At 39.5% G+C, this 22,576-nt stretch overlaps 1 protein-coding gene and 1 long non-coding RNA gene across 2 annotated transcripts; both read left to right on the top strand.

Annotated features, from left to right (window-relative positions):
• Positions 1 to 1,768: 1,768 nt before the first annotated feature.
• On the top strand, positions 1,769 to 5,389 carry LOC104113771 (uncharacterized). The gene is made up of 3 exons (XM_009624058.4): positions 1,769 to 1,984; positions 3,938 to 4,151; positions 4,531 to 5,389. The coding sequence occupies exons 1-3, from the start codon at positions 1,877 to 1,879 to the stop codon at positions 5,019 to 5,021; spliced, it is 813 nt and encodes a 270-aa protein (XP_009622353.2). The 5' UTR covers positions 1,769 to 1,876; the 3' UTR covers positions 5,022 to 5,389.
• Positions 1,991 to 3,236, top strand: LOC138906765 (uncharacterized). The gene is made up of 2 exons (XR_011414407.1): positions 1,991 to 2,146; positions 2,194 to 3,236. It is a non-coding gene; the product is annotated as an uncharacterized lncRNA (long non-coding RNA).
• Positions 5,390 to 22,576: the final 17,187 nt, after the last annotated feature.

Below are 22,576 nucleotides of genomic sequence, written 5' to 3'. Positions count from 1 at the left end.
TCATGTCCTCGGTCAGCTGAAGTTGCGCCATGTCTTGCCTAATCACCTCTCTCCACCTCTTCTTTGGCCTACCTCTACCTCTCCGTAGACCCTCCAATGTCAACCTTTCGCACCTCCTCACCGGAGCGTCTATGCCCATCCTTCTCACATGACCAAACCACCTAAGTTGTGCTTCCCGCATCTTGTCCTCAATAGGGGCCACACCCACCTTGTCGCGAATAACATCATTTCTGATCCTATCTAACCTGGTGTGCTCGCACATCCATCTCAACATCCTTATCTCTGCTACCTTTATCTTCTGGACATGAGCGATCTTGACTGGCCAACACTCAGCCCCATACAACATCGTTGGTCTGACCACCACTCTGTAGAACTTACCCTTAAGTTTCAGTGGCACCTTCTTGTCACACAAAATACCGGAAGCAAGTCTCCATTTTCTCCACCCCATCCCAATACGATGTGCGACATCTTCATCAATCTCCCCGTCTCCCTGAATAATAGACCCAAGGTACTTAAAACTCCCTCTCCTAGGTGATGACCTGCGAGTCGAGCCTCACCTCTCCTTCCCCTCCTTGAGTCTCGCCACTGAACTTACACTCCAAGTATTCTATCTTGGTCCTGTTCAACTTGAAACCTTTAGATTCAGGGTCTGTCTCCAAACCTCTAATTGCGCGTTCACACCGTCTCACGTCTCATCAATCAATACAATATCATCTGCAAATAGCATGCACCACGGTACCTCCCCTCGGATGTGGCGGTAAGAATATATGTTCAATAATTCTCCTCTCAGAAAGAATGACCAAATTCTGTGTGCGAGAATGAATGCATCTAATTTTCGGCTAATCAAAATTTTATTTACCAATTTCCATACACATTTTTATTCTCATTTTAATTTTAACTTTTAAAATTAAATTATTTAATTTGATGCAAATACTCACTCAGGTATATATATAAGAGAGAGAGAGAGAGAGAGAGAGAGAGACTTGTAGTAGTAACTTGTTAGTTACAGCTTGTTTGGATGATTGTTATGTATCGTTTCATAATATATTGTATTGTATTATATTGTATCGTTTTGATGTATAAAGTGTTTGGATAAATTGTATTGTTTGTCGTCGTTTCATGATGTCATGTATCAATAATATGAATAATAAACTTGTAATATTATATAAAAAAAATAAAAAAAATAAAGTACAAGGTAGAATTATTATATAAGATAGGGTAAAGAATAAAATAAGATTATTTAATAATTAAAAAGAATAAAATAGAGGGAAAAAATAATGTGACAATGCGATCACATCAAATTAATCTTTACATAAAATAATACTTTTTTGTTGTTACGTAACGACATATTTAATAATACCATACAATCCAACAGGTAAGTCATCCAAACAAGTCAATTGTCATCTACTTTCTTTTGCCAACGGTTTACGTAGAATATTCTATGTGCAAGTCGTTTTTTTATTTTGTTTAATCTTTATATAAGAACAATGGAGATCATAATAGAAACGCGGAAAAAAGAAAAAAGAGATCATCATAATAGAAAGCTGAAAGCTCAACGGACAAAAGAGAAAAGAAAGGAATTAGCTTCTCAATTCCCGCTCGCCTCATTTGACAGTTGACACTTTCTCCTTTTTCAAAATATCCAAACCAAAATTTCCATTTTCAAAACCTAGCTAACATACTCAGCTCGCCGGAGATGAGTAGTCACGAACGCCGAGGCCCGGTGGCCGTCGTCGGCAGCGGCGGAGGTGGAGGTGGAGGTGGAGGTGGAGGTGGAGGTGGAGAACTGTATTGGACAGCCGGAAATTGGCTCAATAGAACCGGCAGCGGCGGCGGAGGCGGTTACAGTCACGAGAGCGAACCTGACTTGGCTGCTATGGTTAGTGATTTTTTGGAAAGTAGTAGTGTCGGTGCGGAGTCTCGGTATAGCAGTGATAATGACTCTGGTTTCTCCGATCTCGCTCTTCTCGCTGATAGGATTTCGGTGAGTATTCTTTTGTTTCCGTGTATGCATATTATGCTTATCGGATTTTAATTTGCATTCTTTGTGAGACACATACTGCATACATAGCTAGCTTGAATAGGGATTTTCTCCAGAGCAATTAAAGTGTGAAATGGAGTAATTTTTGTCTCTGTGTATAGACATGTTTATAATTATGCTTATCAAATTCTGATTTTGCATGGTTTTTAGAGGTTTTAGCTATGAAATTGATCGAGTATTTTGGTCTAGGTGTATATAGGGAGAGCTTGAATAGCGCAGATAACAATTTTATCCAGAGCAGTTAAAGTTTCAGCGGAGCAATCTTTTTCTCTGTGTATAGACATGTTTATGCTGATCGGCGATCCATGAGTTGAAGTTTATGAGTTCCTAAAGCTACCTCAAGTTAATATACAATAATAATTGAGTTCATAGTCAATTATTGATAGATATTTTGTGATTTCTTAAAACATGTATAGAGTATGGGCAAAAGCTATTGGGTTCAGGTAGGTTACAAGCTAAATCCGCCTCTGTGTATGTTGAGCTTTAGTTCAAGTATTTCGGTCTAGGTGTATACATAGCGACCTTGGGTAGTACAAATAAGGATCTTATTCTGAGAAATTAATGTTTGAAACGGAGTAATCCTTATATCTGTATACACATATGTTTATGCTCATCAGATCGGATTATAATGTTGCCTGTCGATGAGAGATGCTAGAGTTGATATTGCTCAAGTAGTTTGATCTTGGTTTATGTAGCGAGCTTGGATATCGTTATAGCACATACGGGATTTTTTCCAGAGGATTAATGTTTGAGATAGAATAATCGGAGTTCCACACATATGACGGTGATGGTTTTCCCCCATAGGAATAAAGTTTGAATTGGAATGTACAAATTTCTTTTATTCTTTTTAGTAATTTTTTGATAAGGTAAAAAGCTGTCCATAACTGGAACCAATTTGATGAATTAGGGATTCTTTTAGCATGACATTAAAGATAGGAAAGGGGGGCCATAAGTGGTTTCTGCCTTTGCAGGTAATCAAGAAAAAAATGATTTGTCTGAATATCTAGTATTTGATTGCTGAGTAACAAGCTATGTATGGTTGGATGGAGGGATCCTGCGATGGTCATATGATGGTGAAATTCTTTCTGTGTGACACAATATTGGAGATTTTGAGTACAGAATTCAAAAGCTTTTGGTGAGTGTTAGGGAGTGAAAATTTGGGGATAATGAGGAGAAAGCTAATGGATTGGGAAAAGGATTATGCGGAGAGTAGGAAGGAAAGCTAAGAGGTTGAGAGCTCGCATTTAGCAATAGGGTATTTAATTTTTATCAGGTGTGATACAAGGGTAGTCTATGTAGAAGCAAGATTGTGCGCACACTACATGGGCATATGCTTCATCTCAGTTTTGGTGGTTGTTTTAATTAGAGAAGGTTTCTCGATAAGCAATAGTTTAAAATTGCATTTTATGGTGGGTGAGCACAAGCTCCTGAAAATGCAAATTTGGATAACCCGCCGGCATTAGCAAACCTACTATCCTGCGCTAAATTCAGGGCGGGCAGTACTACCTTTCTTCCTTGGACATATGGTATCAACCTGCCATGACTTTTCTAAGTAAAAGCATCACTATTTGTAGTAGGCTCCAATCTTGATTTCTCCTTTTTTCAATAACTATGAACTAGGAGATGGAAATGACTAGGAGTTTTATAATTATAGCTATTGGAATATGTTCGTATAGCAAATTTTGGAGTAAAACAAGAGCTATTTCTATGTCCCTTTCTGCTTACCATGCCTGTTGCAGACATCTTCTGCTGAAAAGACTTGTCAATGCAACGAACTTCCAAATGAAAGAGTCACTTAGAGCTCCTAGCATAAGAAAACTTAAGTACTAGCTCTCATATATTTGTCTGCTGCTTCTTGCTGAATCTTGTTACCTGCAAATTTGAACCATTATGTAGTTACACAAGCACTCAGTGGACCAGTATGAAAGTGATCTAACAATGGTGGTTCATTCGCTGATTCTTTCATTGGGCGAGTCCTGCCATCTTAGCAAGCCTGAGACTTGCAATGCGAGCTGCATCAGATCTAATCTAGTGAAGTTCCTACAGTCTTGCGGTTATGATGCAGCTTTGTGTTCAACCAAGTGGCAGGGTTGTGGAAAGATTCCTGGAGGTATGCTTTCAAAGATTATTACTTATCTGAATTCGTTTCCTGCATGTTTGCTACCTTAAGATGTCTAACTATGAATATTTCTTTGGCTTATAAAGAAAGTCTTTCACGGTGCTACGGTGTTTTGTATTACTTCCAATATATCTATATGCTGGGTTTCAACTTAGTTCTAGTGTCAATGTGTGCAAAATATGTGGCATTGTCTACCATATATATTAGTAGATTCAACAAGATAATGTTCCCATGGAACTTTATCTTTTGATTAAAATAATTAACTTTTCAATTTTGAGCGAAAAATTTACCGTGGTAATAACGTCTGCTGAAATAAATATGAGAGCTGGAGTTCTGCCTGACATTGTGCTACTTTTCCTATGTTATGAAGGTGAACATGAGTACATTGAGGTGATCTCCCGTGGAAATGATGGATGCTCTGAAAGGTACATCATTGACATCGACTTCAGGAGCCACTTTGAGATTGCAAGAGCTGTCAAATCCTACAATGTGGTCTTGAGTTGTCTTCCACCAGTGTATGTTGGCACAGTAAGAAAGCTTAAGCAATATCTTCAGACTATGGTAGAAGCAGCGAGATGCTCGCTCAAACAGAACTCAATGCCTCTTCCTCCGTGGCGATCCCTTGCTTATCTGGAAGCCAAGTGGGAATCATCCAGTCAAAGAGTAGCCAACTTTCAGGTCCAAAGCAGCATTGGCCCCTCTAATTCCTCTCATCAGCATTGTACTGAGCTGTTGTGGAGGATAAAATCCAGTATTGGGTCTGAAATCAACGCCAAAAGTTTCTTGGTTCCTAAAAGCTGTAGAAAGAAGCAGGGACTAAAGATTGATAAATTGAGGCATTCTTCACCAGTGACACCGTGATCTTGCATGGATCTTGCGGTGAAGAGAGAACACAATTTTGTCCAACATCAACTTTCTGACGGTTTTGTTATGTCTTCATTTCCACTTCCATTTAGGCGTTCAACAAATTACTCAAAGTTTGAAGAGAAGGTAAAAATTACCGCGGATTTAGGTTTTGTATCATAAAAATGACACGTTCTTTTTCTCGCGCTACTACGATCAAGGTTTTGCAGTTGCATCTGGTTTTATTTTAGCATCTCGCTACCATAATATAGAATTATTGAATATATTGTTCAAATTATTGTCACTGAACAGGGTATCCCAACTTTGTAGGTTCCCAGTTTAAAGATCAGATTCAATTTAATTTTTTCATTGATACTTTCTTTTGACACTTGATTAATCACCCTCAATATTGTTTTATGTAAGGTTTTAAGTTTCATTTTTTTTCCTTATTAACAAATTTGAGCCTCGCTTTGTCAAATGTATGCACCGACTTTTGGGAAGTTGATCTTATTTAATTAGCAATTCCTTTCTTACTGACATTACTGTTAGAAGCAGCTGATAGTTATGTGATAATTGTGTCATTTGAAAACGGGAGACTTAATACTTAATAGTAATTAGGTGTTACTCCCTTATGGTTTATGATATTATACTTACTTCCCTAAATTAATCTATTAATGATTAATACAAAAATATTATAATCTGTCTATTTTGCCCTTAGCATGTAGGTTTGGAAGTGACCTTGCTTCCATAATGAACAAGTCCAGTTCTCTAACACAAAAGCACTGGATTTCTAACTTTCTGGATTCACACAATGTATTATATTCTTTATCATTTTGAATTATTTCGACTTCACCCTGAACCTGATCGTTTCACTTGAATGACATCATTACCTTAATTTAATTCAAAACCATATAATATTAGACTTTCATCAAACGGGTCCTATACCAAGTGACATAAGAAATGTACCGCCGCTGGCTTTTAACTCTTCACAACATATCATTCCTTCTACATAATCTGAAATAAATTTCTTTTAGAAAGATGAAGATACTTTGGATAATTTGACACTCATTGCATCTTTTCTGTTTGTATCAAATTCTCTGTAGTGAGCTTACTAGGAGTTAAGCATTGACCTGAAGAAATATCTGTAAAGATAGATATCTGTCTTCATTTCTTTTTCCAAAATATCACTGAAATGGATGAAAGTCCCAAGTAATAAGAAACTAGCAAAATATTCCATAAAGTAATGCCAAATCAAGTAGTAAAAGAATTGAGAGTGAGAGACTCCTCAGTTTTAAGCCTCCTTCTGAACTAAAAGGGTATTAAGGTTCCACACCAATGCATAAGCTCATAACAGAAGCTGAAAATAAAAATTTAAACAAATTGTTAGTTTCATCCTAATAGGAGTGGACAAGATGCCTAACCCTATAATGCAAGTGTTACCACCAAGTTTTCATAGCTAAAGAGTAAATGGCTAACTTGAACCAAAACATCAAAAATATGAATTCTCATAGCTTTACTCAAAAAGATGTTGTAAAGTTTATTGAAAGGTCAATTTTTTTTCCAAAGACCTTCAGGAATCTTATATTACTAAAATAAGTTAAATGCATAGTCCAAAATGTCTCCATATATTTCTGGGAAAATAAGAGATCCTCTCAATCTCATCTTCTTTAGTAGCAATCTCTTTACCACATTCAGTCTTGATCACCATTCTGTTCACAACACAAGCCAACCTATAAACTTCAATATACCTCAAGGTTAAGGATTATACAAGAGATATTTTCAACTCATTATGCAAGATATTCTTTTTTTTCCATAATTTTGTTTTGACCCAAATCAACATTTCACTTATGCATGTTGGGATTTTTAATTAAGTCTGCCTGCCTTTACATTTCCCACGGCTAGTAGTGAAACAATCTCGGTATATAAACACTTAGAATGGAAGGGCTTGTTCATAGATAAGAATAACCAAGCAGACGCATATTTATGGGTTCTAGATTTTAAAACAGCGAATAAATGCTAATAATTGGGTTCTAAACATTTTTTTTTTGCTTTGCACCTTACCAGCCTTGAACTCTTCAAGTGAGACTCATAAATATAGTTACATTAATGGCAATCAGCCTTAGAATGTGATAAAATGTGAGAAAGTTATTCTCACGTCTCAGTGCACATCAATTGTTGAATTTAGTTAATATTATTAGTAAAAATTAGAATAGTTTAAAAGACTTCCTAGGGATAAGTAAATAAAGGTAAATTTGAAAAAATAAAATGAGTTTCTTTTTTATTAGGTAAAAAAACACTTAATTTTAAACCAAACTAAAAAAGTATAAATTATGGACGGAAAGGATTACTATTTATTCTCTTATTTCAATGACAAATTTAGATGGAATATTTTCTGTTTTCGTTGATATTTGTGAACCCATCACATAACATAAGAGCGGCTTTCTTCAATTAAAATTGGATACAGAGCGTACCATCAATTGTAGTTCCCATAACGTCCAGAAGCAACATAAATTTTGTTGCGCTGGTTTTAAGGAGAACATCAATTTGGCTTCAAACTACATCATGCAAATTTTATAAAAAAGAATAAAATTTTGCTTTTCTCTATTGGAATTGAAGCACAAAACTTTCACAGAACAAATAAAGTAGCAAAACAAGTTAACAAAACTATTAACACTTTTATTATAAGGGCAGATTTATGATCCCTATGTATTTATAACATTCTTATTTTTAATCAAAGCAAAGAGAGTTTTGAAGGGAGGAAAAAAAAACTTGAAGCAGCAGGTGACTCTGCAGAATGTTGGAACGAGGTGAAATGTTTGTTGACTGGATTAGGGTTTTATTAATAAAAGAATAGGGAAATGGAGAGTTGACGCTTGGGCCGGCCCAAATCTGTGAGTTGGGTCAAAGGTTGGTAGTTATGGTGGGCTGAGTGAGAATTGAGATGGGTCTTGTCATTTGAGTTGTAACTCTTCGTTTCTTCGCTCTTTTTTTTTTTTTTAAATGATATTGTATAACTGCTCTAAAAATAATATTCGAAAAAATATTTATATATATATATATATTATATATACTTTTGCAGCTGCCGCATGCAAATAGTTTAGACCGCGTGCTAAAAGTAATTTTTGCCCCTTTTTTGTTTGTTTACCATTTTATGTTTGGTATCTATTTTGGGGTTCGATTATTCTATATTCACGTCGGAAAGTTTCACTTTGAAAGAGAAACACTTTTTACTAAAGACAATTTCATTTACAGGACTTGAATCCAACCTCTTATAGATAACATGTACTTACCACCCAGACACCTTTGATGGTTCGTCTTATTACTAATGATACATAGAGTCCGACCCTCCCATTCCATCACACCGGAACGATTCGAGAAGAACGATTAGGTTCATATTTTATCCTTTCTTCAATGCTTATAGACGACGTGCTTCGTTTCAGATCAATTTTTTGTTGCAATCGCTTCGATCCACCCCTCGGTAAAAAACCGTAATACGCCCTAAAGAATTTCTACTAACAGACTTTCATGTATTCAAAGTGAATTGTCTAAGTGCTCTCCTTGAGATATAAAGTTGAATCTTACTAAGTTAGTCATTCAAGAAGTATACTCGAGAAACAACCGAGAGCTAAAATTTTTTAGAGAGTTTTATGTTCTTACAAATATAATAGTCATCGTTCACAGTTGGAACAAATCCTAAATACTAGGATCCTAAAGTCCCTTAGAATTCTTGGTAAATTCTCGAATAAGAAGATTGTTACATAGGACAAAGTTAATTTCCCCAAATTCTTTTCTTGAATTTGGACTTTGATATCTTAATTGTGTTACTACTATATAACATTTACATAATTAGAAACTGAATCAAAATTACTACTAATATATAGTTAAATTATGTAAAAATGCTTGAAAAAAATATAATAGTTATTTAACTCTCTAAATAACACTAGTAGTATTTACCCTAAAAATTGAGTAACAATTAAACTTATATTGTGGTTTTAAGGATATATGATTTAACCCAGTACCAATTGATAAACAACGAATTAAATAGATAAATTGGACAATAAAATAAATCAAACAGGTCTGCAAACAATGCCTCGACCTCGATTCGAGATAGTCTCGAGGTTAGTTAATAAGAACAGTAGAGGATGGAATAAACAACGATGAACAGTAAGTAAAACAAAGAAAACAACATATATGTATATTCTTATCAGTGAATAATGATTATTTCGCTTACAAGTGAATGGGATCCCTCTTTATATAATAGAGGAATCCTAAATAAGGTACAACTCTAATAACGGAAGTAGATCCCATAATTGGAACTAATAACCGCTTTGATTTGATCTGTTCTGGGATTTCCGCCGTGATCTTCGACCGGTTACTGATATCTCGCCATTCCGTTATTACGCCTTACTCGACGTCAGTCATGCTTGATCTCGATTGTTGATGGCCTCGATCTCAATGAACACTTTGATCTCCAGGCTTGATGTTCTATCTTCGAGCTCGAGCCCGATCTATTATGAGGTTATCCTCGAGGAAACTCTCCTGCCAACGAAATCGGGTATGCCCGATTTCGATCGTATACAGATAGTCCCCTCATTTTTTGGAGTGTAACGAGAAGAAACGAATTTGAGACTTCGATTTAATACCTCGATCAATTATGATATCAACATCGTGACGTAAGCGACAGAAGCGATTGAAGCGTCGTGTCTATACAGTTCCCAAGGTCATTAATTAACGCCAGTTGATGGTCGGCCACCAGTGCTTTCAAACCATCAAAGTGGCTATTATAAATAGACACCTTCATAATCTTCTCAAACTTTACTTTCAAATTTCTTCTAATCTTCAAAAGCTCTTCTATTCTCTTCAAGTTCATCAACTTTGCCGGTTTCCGTTTGCCAATCTCTTATTAAAACACAAATTCCGCCTTCTTCTTTCTTAAACCTCATATAGCAATGGCAAAAACATCAAAGACCGTTCCTCAAGAGGAAAAGGCCTCCTCATCGCGGCCGGCCGGTGACAAAACACCGGTGAAGCCACGTATCGAAGAGTGCATCCCCGAGCCATGTGAACTTACTTCCGACTTTAAAGTCGAAAAACACTCTTCGGTTCCTAGCCAATGCGAGCCCATGTCTAGATACATTTGTTCGATATCCTAAGGCGATCTCGAGCAGGTGAAAAAAGACTGTCACTGGGAGAATAAAGAGGTGGTGATTCCTACCCCCGAGGAGGACATCACCACTCATGTGAAAGGGTTCTTAAGTGTGTATACTTACCCTTTCACACTGGGTTCCGTCGATCCTGTCATAATCGACTTGTGCCGCCAATACCGGGTAACCCTAGGCCAGATCTACCCCTTTTTTTGGCGCATTGTCATTTTGCTCAGATTCTTCTCGAGCAAGGTCGAGGGGATGTCTTTCATACTCGATCATCTCACTAGGCTATACAGCCCATGTCTTTATCGGGGCGGACTGATAAGGCTTCAGCGCTGGGCCACGAAGGTGTTGTTCTCGAGCATAGACGAGGATAAGAACCGAGGATGGATGAGCCGGTTTGTCCGATTCAGGACCTCCGACTTAATCCCCGCCGAGAAGATGCCATTCCCCGAAGAATGGAACATGAAGCGTAAGTAGGACCTCACCGATAACGTTTGATTACTTGTTATATTTCCTTTACTTTTTCTTATCTATATTTTTCTTTATGGTGCAGCTTCCCCCTGGTTTCCTGGTGCAGTCCCGGACCTTGCAGGTTGGGTTCGACAACTGGTTTCAACTTCTTTGTATGTTGAGCGCTCGTGGCGCGATTTGGCCAAGGGTCGATGGGAGGAAAAAAATCATGGTAAGTTCCCATGTCCGTGTTTGATGCTTTTCTGTGAATACTTCTTTTTAAATTGATTTCTTCTCATACAGGTCTTGGTGACAATGTCATCATGAGGCTGCCTCCCCCCGGGGAAGAGGAGATCCCGAAGCTGACCAAAGACAAGAAAAGGAGAAGGGCCTCGTCTCCAGATACCCCAAAGCCCAGGAAAAGCAGGGCTCAAAAGTCGAAGATTGATCCGGCTATTCTGTCTCCCGATGTAGTCCAAATACTATGAGATGAAGACGAGGAGGGAGAAGATGCCAACTGCCTGCTGGTGGCTCAGAAGAGGGGAGGCATCGAAGCTTCGAGAACTACTGAGCCGGTGACAGTCGAGGAGGTTCAGCCGCAGACCGAGGTAATCTCGGAGGGAGGTCCGAGCATAGTCCCCGAGTCATCGGGTGTTGATGATGCCTCATGTCGTGATGAGCAACCGGCGGGTGTGCCCGAAGGGTCTAGTTCTGAGGCCCTTCAAAGAGAAGAGAATGCCCCAAGTGACTCGCTCGGGGAAATTAACATTGATGATTCGCCACCCGGCCCCACGTTCTCTGAGGGGCAGTTTCGGGATGCCCGGTCCATGGGGACTCCCGATGTGGGGACGTCCCCCGAAGGGGATGATATATTTCGCAGCTGCTTCACAGGGGTCGATGATGTTCCCGACCTGGACGCATCACTCATTTTTGATGAGGCTCAGCGGCTTCTAAACCAAGTGAGTTTTAGCCCATGTTACCATGTTTGCGTTTGTTCTTATTTCTCTAAGTCTGATTTCCTTCCTTTCTGTGCAGGCTACGATGCTCCATCGAGAAGCGTCCTCCAAATACCGAGTTGAGCTGGCCCGATATGACGCTGATCTCAAAAAGCTTACGGAGGAGAGAGACGCCCTCAAACTCCTCTATGTGCAAAAAGAAGAGGAGATCATGAGTATTCGAGCCGAGCTGACAAGAGCTCATCAAGATCAGACCGAGCTCATTGAACGGGTAATGTAAATTTTTGGGAGCTTGTTATGTATTAACTTGATATTGGCGACTAACACTTTGATCATGTAGGTTCAGCAGAAGGCCGAATTGGTTGAGCAACTTCGTGAGGAGGCCAAGATGAAAGAGGCAGAGACTTTGGGGTGGAAGCAGAACATGGACCGTCTCGCCTCGGAGAAAGATGCGGTTCGGGCCCAACTGTATTCGGTTGAGCGTCAACTCCAAAGTGTGGAGGAGGAGAACTTGGCCTGAGCCCAGAAGGTTGAAGAGCTCGAGACTCGGTTGGCCGCTGAGCTTGCAAGGGCCATATCTGAGGCTGAGGCATTCGTGGCCTCCTACCGAGCCGACGCTGAAGCCGCTAACACTCGGGCAAAGGAAATTTCAGACGCTGCTGAGGTTAGATTGTCCCGTGTTGCCTAGCATGCTAGGCGCCAATCTCGAAGAGAGACCCTTGAGGAGGTACATGCTCGTGGCTTCGACCTCACGACTGATATCGAGAGTGTGAAGGTTTTGGAGGACGATGCCAGAGCTTTGCTTTCCGATAATGAAGACTCTACGAGTGGATCCGAGAACGGAGGAGATGAAGATGAAGCTCCCGAAGATGCGGCTCCCGAGGCAGACTAGGCACTTAGGATTTTTTCTCCTTTTGTTTTTTGTGCAAGACCCTGTGTGGTCTTTGTAAATACTTCATATATGAAAGATTCCTTTTCTTTCCGTTTCGTCTCCGATTTCTTATTTATGATAAATTTTGTCTTGCCTTTGCCTTGTGAAAACTTTGTTGCAATCGGGTTGCTGTAGCATCTATAATCGAGTGAGCAATAGCTCGAACTCAGAGTAGAACAAACCCTTAGGTTTTTTAGTTAAGCGAGGGCGAGTCCCCAAGCTCAACAATATGTTTTTGGATTTTGATTTCGGATGGCTTGATCGAAGCCGTAATTGTACTGTTTTTATAGCCGAGTTCGAGTAAGTTTCGAACTCACAGTAACAGACCCTTTAAGGTTTTATATCAAATAATGATGAATCCTCGAGCTATATTCAAGTTAGTTTTATTTGAGCTCGGAATAGTGGAACCCTTAGGTCCGAATTGAGTGAGAACAAAATCTTGAACTCTAAGTGTATTGGCCCTTAGGCTCTTTAGATTGGGCCGATATGGCCTCTAAAAGATGGCTATTTTTTCCCTTTTTCGGCTTAGAAGACGTAGTAAAAAATTTCTTTATGCCTTAACACGTATTCTTTACCCATTGGGTTTTTTGAGGGTTCGATGTCGATTGAAACCCCTTTACTTTTTGTGCCTTAGCACGTTTGTGTTAAGATAGTTTGATACCTCTTAAAGTTTTTTGAGGGCTGATTTTATCGAAGCCCTTTTGATTACTTGCCGAGGGTAGCCTTTTAAAACCGATTTTTCAAAGAATTCGAAGGCCTATTTTTATTGCGGGATTCAGACGTCTCCGAGCCGCCTTAATTTGTCCGTAGCCTTTGGGTATGCCTCTTGGGCTTATTTCCCAATAAAAGTTCGAAGTGTTAGTCCCCGAGAATGATGGCCTTGGCCTATAGATCGAGGGGTGCCTCTTTGAAGTCTTATGAATTTGAGTTTAGATTACTCGAATATGTCGATCGTCGACGGTAGTCCCCGAGTGTACGAGGTATATTTGCTTTTGGCCCTTGAGCCATTTCTCACAAAATCATAAGTATGGAGCTTGTATAGTAGAAAATTTTCTTTGAGACACAAGATGTTTGATATAGAAAGAATACTTCTTTGTATAATTTATACATGCGTACATGTTTTTCCATCGGGGCTCGACTAATCTATATGGACACGGTTCATTCGATCGTTTGGCCCATTATAAAGTTTCCCTATCGAGACCCTTTGACATAAAGTATTTTCCTCGAAAGTGTAACATCTGAGGGTGATGCCCCCCAGTATTCTAGGTTGATTGTAAATAAGCCTTGGATACTGTTGAATTGTCCTCAGGTAGCACATAATTGTTGCCTCATTAAAAACCTCGCCGGAAAAACCCACTTGGGACAAAAATTGATCTAAGGGAGAAAGAGTACAACGCGTGCTTTAAAACCTGAGGTCTCGATGTCTTCGATCGAACACCTTAGCAATAATACCATTTGAGAAGCGATATGTTCCAATTATTTGGCAGTTGTTCGCCATCCATCGTGTCGAGCTTATAAGATCCCTTTCCGACGATGTCGAGGACGTGGTAAGGTCCCTCCCAATTTGGGCCGAGCTTCCCTTCATTAGGATCTCGAGTGTTGATGGTGACTTTCCTCAGGACTAAGTCCCTGAATCTGAAGTGGCGAAGGTTGGTTCTCCTATTGTAGTATCTTTCGATTCGTTGCTTTTGTGCAGCCATTCGAACGAGTACGGCTTCTCATTTTTCATCCAATAATTCGAGGCCAGTATTCATAGCCTCGTGATTTGATTCTTCTGTTGTATGTCGAAACCTGGCACTGGGTTCCCTGACTTCGATTGGAATCAAGGCTTCGGAGCCATATACTAAGGAGAACGGGGTTGCCCCCGTACTGGACTTTGATGTTGTTCGATATGCCCAAAGGACTTCGGGTAGAATTTCTCTCCATTTCCCTTAGCGTCGTTCAACCTTTTCTTTAGGTTTTGAATGATAGTCTTGTTCGTCGATTCGGCCTGTCCGTTCCCACTAGGGTGATACGGCGTTGATAATATCCTTTTTATTTTGTGGTATTCGAGGAATTTTGTCACTTTATTGCCAATAAATTATTTTCCATTGTCACACACTATTTCGGCAGGTATCCCAAATCGACATACGACGTGATCCCAGATGAAGTCTATAACCTCTTTCTCTCTCACTTTATCGAACGCCTGTGCTTCAACTCATTTAGAGAAATAGTCAGTCATAAATAAAATGAACTTAGCTTTACCTAGGGCTGATGGCAGAGGGCCGACGATATCCATCCCCCGTTTCATGAATGGACATGAGGATATGACTGAATGAAGTTGTTCTCCGAGCTGATGGATCATTAGTGCAAACCTTTGACATTTATCACATTTTCAAACAAACTCCTTAGTGTCTTTTTCAATGCTATCCCAGTAGTATCCCGCTCTAATGATTTTGTGAATCAATGATTCGGCGCCGGAGTGGTTCCCATAAGTGCCTTCATGTACCTCTCGTAAAACATAATCGGTGTCTCCTGGTCCTAAGCATATTGCCAATGGTCTATCAAATGTCCTTATGTATAATGTTCCATCTTCAGCTAATGTGAATCGAACAGCTTTGGTTCGTAGGGCCCTCGACTCTTTAGGGTCCGATGGGAGCTTTCCATTCTTCAAGTATTCAATATATTTATTCCTCCAATCCCAGGTTAATATTGTAGAGTTTATCTCGGCATGACCTTCCTCGATCACGGATCTCGAGAGTTGAACGACAGTCCCCGAGATGATCTCATCTTCCTCGACCGATGACCCCAAATTTGCAAGTGCATCGGCCTCACTGTTTTGTTCTCGAGGTACATGCTGTAAAGTCCATTCCTTGAAACGGTGCAAGGTTACCTGCAGCTTGTCCAAATACCATTGCATTCTATCCTCTCGAACTTCGAAGGTTTTGTTTACTTGGTTCACCACCAATTAAGAGTCACACTTGGCATCAATGACTTCTGCTCCCAAGCTTTTAGCTAGCTCGAGACCTTCAATCATGGCCTCGTACTCGGCCTCATTATTAGTCAACCTAGAAGTTTTGATAGATTGCCTAATAGTGCTACCCGTGGGCGGCTTCAAAACGATGCCTAGCCCGGACCCCTTCACATTCGAAGCACCGTCTGTGAAAAGGGTCCATACCCCCGATGATGTACCCGATTTTAACAAGAGTTCCTTTTCAACTTCGGGTACAAGGGTTGGCGTGAAATCGGCCACGAAGTCCGCTAAAATTTGAGACTTGATGGGCGTCCGGGGTTGATATTCGATATCTTACCCACTGAGTTCGACGGCCCATTTGGAGAATCGGCCCGATAGTACGGGTTTGTGCAAAATATTACGAAGTGGGTAAGTGGTTAATACGCATATGGGGTGACATTGAAAGTATGGTCTTAACTTTCTAGAGTTGCTTATCAGTGCAAGAGCTAATTTCTCTAAGTGTGGATATCTAGTTTCTGCTTCTCCTAAGGTTCGACTTACATAATAAACGGAAAATTCCATACCTTGCTCTTCTCGAACTAGGACACCACTTATCGCGATTTTCGATACTGCCAAGTACAAGTAAAGTTTATCATCTGCCTTTGGAGTGAGAAGCAGTGGTGGGCTCGATAGGTATCGCTTCAATTCCTCCAATGCTTGTTGGCATTCCGGGATCTAGGCGAAATCGTTCTTCTTTTTGAGTAGAGAGAAAAATCTGTGGCTTTGATCTGACGACCTCGAAATGAATCGGCCTAAGGTAGCTATCTGTCTAGTTAGCCTCTGCACGACTTTTATACTGTCCACGATGGTGATGTCTTCGATGGCCTTGATTTTATCGGGGTAAATCTCGATCCCCCGATTCGATACCATGAAGCCAACGAACTTGCCCGAACTGACCCCGAAAGCACATTTCTCGGGGTTGAGCTTCATGTTGTATTTCCTTAAAATCTCGAACGTTTCCTGCAAATGAGCCAAATGGTCCTCTGCGCTCATGGACTTAACTAGCATGTCATCAATATAAACTTCTATTGATTTACGTATTTGTTCTTTGAACATTTTATTTACTAGGCGTTGGTAAGTAGCTCCTGCATTTTTTAGCCCGAAGGGTATTACATTATAACAATATGTTCCATACTTTGTGATAAATGAAGTCTTTTCTTGGTCTTCTAGGTTTATTTGGATTTGATTGTGCCCGGAAGAGGCATCGAGAAAAGTAAGGATCTCGTGGTCAATCGTGGCATCGATTATGCAATTGATATTAGGCAGTGGAAAAGAATCTTTGGGGCACGCTTTATTTAAATCCTTATAATCTACACACATTCTAAGTTTGTTCCCCTTTTTAGGGACTACAATTACATTGGCTAACCATTCGGGATATTTCACCACCTGAATGGACCATATTTTGAGAAGTTTAGTTACCTCGTCCTTTATGAATGCGTGCTTTACCTCGGACTGGGGTCTTCTCTTTTGCTTCACCGGTTTGAACCTAGGGTCCAGGCTTAGCCGATGCATCATTATCTCCGGTGGGATCCCTGTCATGTCTAAATGGGACCAAGCAAAATAATCTATGTTATCAATAAGAAATTGAATAAGCTTTTTCCTGAGTTCGGAGGTTAATCCCGTTCTCAGGTATACCTTTCGCTCGGGCAGGCACTCGATCAATATAACCTATTCCAGCTCTTCGACCGTTGATTAGGCAGCGTCCGAATCTTCAAGAACAATAAAAGTTCGAGGGGTTAGAAAATCCTCCTCTTCTTCTTCTATCTCCTGCTTCCCCAATTCGGTCGAGGCTGATGGCTGTGATTGCTATTTGACTTCCTGTTTACCTTTGATGCTCGACCTTTCCGAGGTTGATTGTGTCGATATCGGCGTTACCTTATCGATCGCAAACATTTCCTTTGCAGCATGTTGCTCCCCGTATACTATTTTTACACCGACCAACGTCGGGAATTTCATCATTTGGTGGAGAGTCGAAGGGACTTCCCTCATATTGTGGATCCAAGGCCTTCCAAGCAGGGCATTATACCTCATTTCACCCTCGATTACGTGGAACTTGGTATCTTGAATAGTTCCAGCCACGTTCACCGGTAGAATAATCTTCCCTTTAGTTGTTTCACTGGCCATATTGAAGTCATTTAAGACTCGAGCTGCGGGCACGATTTGATTTTGTAGGCCGAGCTACTCCACGACCCTCGATCGGATGATATTCGCCGAGCTACCTGGATCTACTTAAACATGCTTAACCTGAATTTATTTAATAAGATAGAAATTACCAGAGCGTCGTTGTGGGGATGAGAAATTCCTTATGCTTCTTTGTCGTTGAATGATAAAGTGCCTTCGGGCACATAATCTCGGGTTCGTTTTTCCCTAGTAATTGATACCTTAGTGCGTTTGAATATGGGTCCATGTGGAATGTCGACCCCACCGACGATCATATGAATGACATGTTGGGGTTCCTCCTGTTCATTTTTCCTGTTGGCGTCCCTTTCTCTAAAATGATTCTTGGCTCGATCACTGAGGAACTCTCGAAGGTGGCCCTCATTGAATAGACGGGCTACCTCCTCCCTTAATTGCCTGCAATCCTCGGTCTTGTGACCATGCGTGCCATGATATTGCATATCAAATTTGGGTTTCTTTGGGAAGGATCGGTTTGTATGGGTCTGGGCCACCTAGTATCTTTGATCCTTCCGATTGCCGATACAATGCCCGATGCATCGATGCTAAAGTTATATTTTGATAACCGAGGTGCCTCTGTGGGATCGGCATACTTGTCAAAACCACTTTTGCTCACAAGTCCCCGAGAATTCTGTCCTCGATCACTTCTTCGATCGTTCCGGGCGGAATTGCGTCCTGAACCATTGTTCCTTCGATCTGTGGTATATGGTTGATATCGGCCTCTGTTTGATCTTGGCTCCCTGTCGACGTCCCTCTGGTTTTTAATTGCCGACCTGTTTGGATGTACTGAACCGGAAGGGGCTCCTAATTGGTCGTCCTCGACCCTGATCTTCGATTGATATCGATTGTGCACATCTGCCCAAGTTACAGTTGGATACTCGATCAAATTTTGTTTCAACTGACGTGATGCTATCGAACTCCGCTCGTTCAACCCTTGGGTGAAAGCTTGAACGGCCCAATCATCTATGACCGGTGGCAACTCCATGCGTTCCATTTGAAATCGGGACACGAACTCCCTCAGCATTTCATTATCCCTTTGTCTTACCTTGAAAAGGTCCGATTTCCTCGTTGCAACCTTTATGGCCATGGCATGTGCCTTTACGAAAGAATCTGCTAACATGGCAAATGAGTCGATGGAGTTTGGTGGCAGGTTGTGATACCAAATCATTGCTCCCTTCGAAAGAGTCTCTCCGGATTTTTTCAACAACACAAATTCGATTTCATGATCTTCTAAATCGTTACCGTTGATGGCGCATGTATATGAAGTAACATGCTCATTGGGATCGGTGGTCCCATTATATTTGGGTATGTCTCGCATACGAAACTTCTTTGGAATAGGCTTTGGAGCCGCACTTGGAGGAAACGACTTTTGTACAAACTTCTTCGAATCCATCCCTTTCAAAATTGGCGGTGCCCCCGGTATCTGATCAACTCGAGAGTTGTATGTCTCTATTTTTTTATCGTTCACTTCGATTCTCTTCTCCCCTGATTTAATTCTTTTGGTGAGTTCCTCAAGCATTTTCATTACCGCAGGATCAGTCCCCGATTCGTTACCATTCGACCTTTCCGGTACTGGCTCGGTACGATGAGTAATTTTTGGCTCGACCCTATTCGGAGCTCTATGTTGATTTTGTAACTAAGCAATAGCGGCTTGCTGAGCCTGAAGCATCCCGAATATCACTTGGAGACTGATTCCTTCGTCTCCTCTGCCCTGTGTTCCTTGGTCATTAGATCGGCCTTCTCTGCGTACACTCCCATCGAGATCTGTGCCTAGGTCCGCATTTAGAGCAACGTGCTAACTGACATTGACTGGATTGGCAACCGGTGCTCCCCCGAGATTAGCCTGTGGCACCTCGACTCCTGGAGCAATCACATTTTCGTTTTCACAGTGGAATCCGAGGCCATTGTCACCGTGTGTGGATGCATTTTGTGAGTTTGACATGTTTTAACCTGAAAGCAAAGATACTTGACAAGAACAAGCGTAAAATAATGTGTTTTACCATAATCAATACTGAATAATCACTATTATCCTTAGCCCCACGGTGGGCGCCAAACTGTTTACCCTAAAAATTGAGTAACAATTAAACTTATATTGTGGTTTTAAGGATATGTGAGTTAACCCAGTATCAATTGATAAACAACGAATTAAATAGATAAATTGGACAATAAAATAAATCAAACCGATCTGCAAACAATGCCTCGACCTCGATTCGAGATAGTCTCGAGGTTAGTTAATAAGAACAATAGAGGAGGGAACAAACAACGATGAACAGTGATGAACAGTAAGTAAAACAAAGAAAACAACGTATATGTATATTCTTATCAGTGAATAATGATTATTCTGCTTACAAGTGAATGAGATCCCTCTTTATATAATAGAGGAATCCTAAATAAGGTACAACTATAATAACGGAAGTAGATCCCATGATTGGCACTAATAACCGCTTTGATTTGATCTGTTCTGGGATTTCCGTCGTGATCTTCGACCGGTTACTGATATCTCGCCATTCCGTTATTACACTTTACTCGACGTCAGTCATGCTTGATCTCGATTGTTGCTGGCCTCGATCTCAATGAACACTTCGATCTCCAGGCTTGATGTTTTATATTCGAGCTCGAGCCCGATCTATTATGAGGTTACCCTCGAGGCAACTTCCCTGCCAACGACATTGGATATACTCGATTTCGACAGTATACAAGTAGCTTATTTTTTTTTTTAGATGTAGGGACTAGTCTAATTTGCTTCCTCATAATTGAATCAACCATATTGATGTTTTATAGGAGAAGTTGGACATAAGTGATTTTTGTTTCTATATGCACGGTTGGTCCAAATTTACCAATATTCATAATTATCGTAATAGTTGACAATTGACACCAACGGTGTATAAGAAGAAGGTTTGGTAGTTATTAGACATCCCTTTCAATGATCTTTATCTCATTTTCTCAAACCCCACAACTTCACATGCTTTCAACAAATCAATTATGATTTTCTCGAGCACAATATATGTTAGCACCAATGAGGGATGTGCATAGGTCGATTTTGTTTGGCCTTTTCATTTTGCAAATCGAATTAATCGTATCGGTTTGCTAAACTTATAAATCAAACCGAATCAACTAAAGTTGATTTTTTTTTATTTTTTATTTTTTCGATCTTCTCGGGTTTTTTTATTTTCTTTTCCAATAAGATCTCCACAACACAAAACATGTAATCAGTGCTTCAAATATTTTTTTTGCCTTAGTAAGATACAACAATTATAGCTCAATATATAACCATTCATGTATTTTTATTGTTATTTTCCATGGTTTAAGCTTTAAGGTTTCTTGTGTCTCGGGTGTTTATTATTCTGATTCAAGTTAGTATAAAGAGACCATTTGTTTAACCTGTTGCTCTTCTGGAAAAAGGAAAACATAACAGGAATGTTCAACAAGACTTTGCAATTGTTTTTTTTTGCTTTTTCTGAGCAATAAGGATAATATATTAATAACTAGTCATCAAGTCTTGGGATATTACAAACCAAACTGCCATTGTTGGCACCTATGTACGAACTATTGCCTTCTATGGCATCAACATTACCTAGAGCAGCCAATCTAGTGCATACATCAAGCGAAATATATTTTACACAAGAAAAACCCTCCAGGTTCCTTTGATACTTTTCCATCGCCGGTTGTGGAGGTGCTGCTAAGAGGCATAGTTTATTTATGTTGGACTGCATCAGTGCTTCCCTAGCCAAAATATGTGCCACTTCATTACCTTGTCTGAAGCTGTATATGGGTAAAACCGAGCTCGATATTTGATCGAGCTTCCAAACCCCCTGACTAGGCCAGGGTCGAAATATTTATGATCGGGTGAAGTCGAGCTCGAAGATCGATTGGGCCATTTAAAAAAATGCTAAAAGGCAAAAATTAAGAAATTTTTTTTAAAAAATTACAAATTAAATTATTTTTAAAAAAATTATATATGATTTGATTTGATTTGGTCTTGATTTTATTTTTTAGTTAATACAAACTAAATCAATTATGGTTAAGTTTTTTCTTTATACCCGATCAAATCAAACTAAAATTATTAGTCTTTTCGAGTTGTCAGATTATTGATTTAGCGTGAATTACTTTGTACATCCCTTGGCAGCAATTACACAATCATTTACATGTTGGTATAAAATCAATCGTTGATATAATGAAACCATGCCTTTTCATAGTTACCATCAGCTCAGTGGCAAAGACACGAATTTGATTTGATTTATATGTGTGTAAAAAATAAAAAAGATATGCATACATAAAATAAATGATAGTATTAGAAAAATTACAAAATAAATTTTAAGTTAGAACAAAACATAACTCTTTAAATGCGCTACCACAACTCTAGATTAAGACTCACTTACAAACTAAATTATTACAATAAATTGAAATCACTTGTGCTAAATCCTCCATGGCAACTCATATAGGTGTTTCACGAATAAATTAAAAACAAGTAAAATATAAAAGACGATCCAGAATTTAAACTTTATTGGTTTAACCTTTATGATTTTTAGCATGGAACTCATTGAATTTTTGAAATTATGAGTTCATATCTAATATTTATTGTAATTTTAGTAAATTTTATATATAAATTTATGCTCCCCATTAAAAATATTAAATTCAGATAATTGTACTACATCTGTCCCTGAATCTATCTAAAATAAGTTCTCACGATAGTAGGATTTCAAGATTTATCTTAAACAAATTTATTCGTTCCTTTGTTAATATAGGAGTAGTTGACACTTGCCACTAGCAGGGGCGGATTTAGGGGGCGGAAGGGGTTTACCCAAACCCATTCGTCGAAAAATTACACTGTATATATATAAGATAAAATCTATTTTTACCTCTATATATTAAGTTTTGAATCCCCTTAACACAACTCAAAAGTGTAGCTTAGTGGTCAA

The sequence above is a fragment of the Nicotiana tomentosiformis genome, chromosome 2, assembly GCF_000390325.3.
Source record: "Nicotiana tomentosiformis chromosome 2, ASM39032v3, whole genome shotgun sequence".
In the NCBI taxonomy this organism is placed as follows: domain Eukaryota; kingdom Viridiplantae; phylum Streptophyta; class Magnoliopsida; order Solanales; family Solanaceae; genus Nicotiana; species Nicotiana tomentosiformis.
This window is presented reverse-complemented; position numbering and strand designations above follow the sequence as displayed.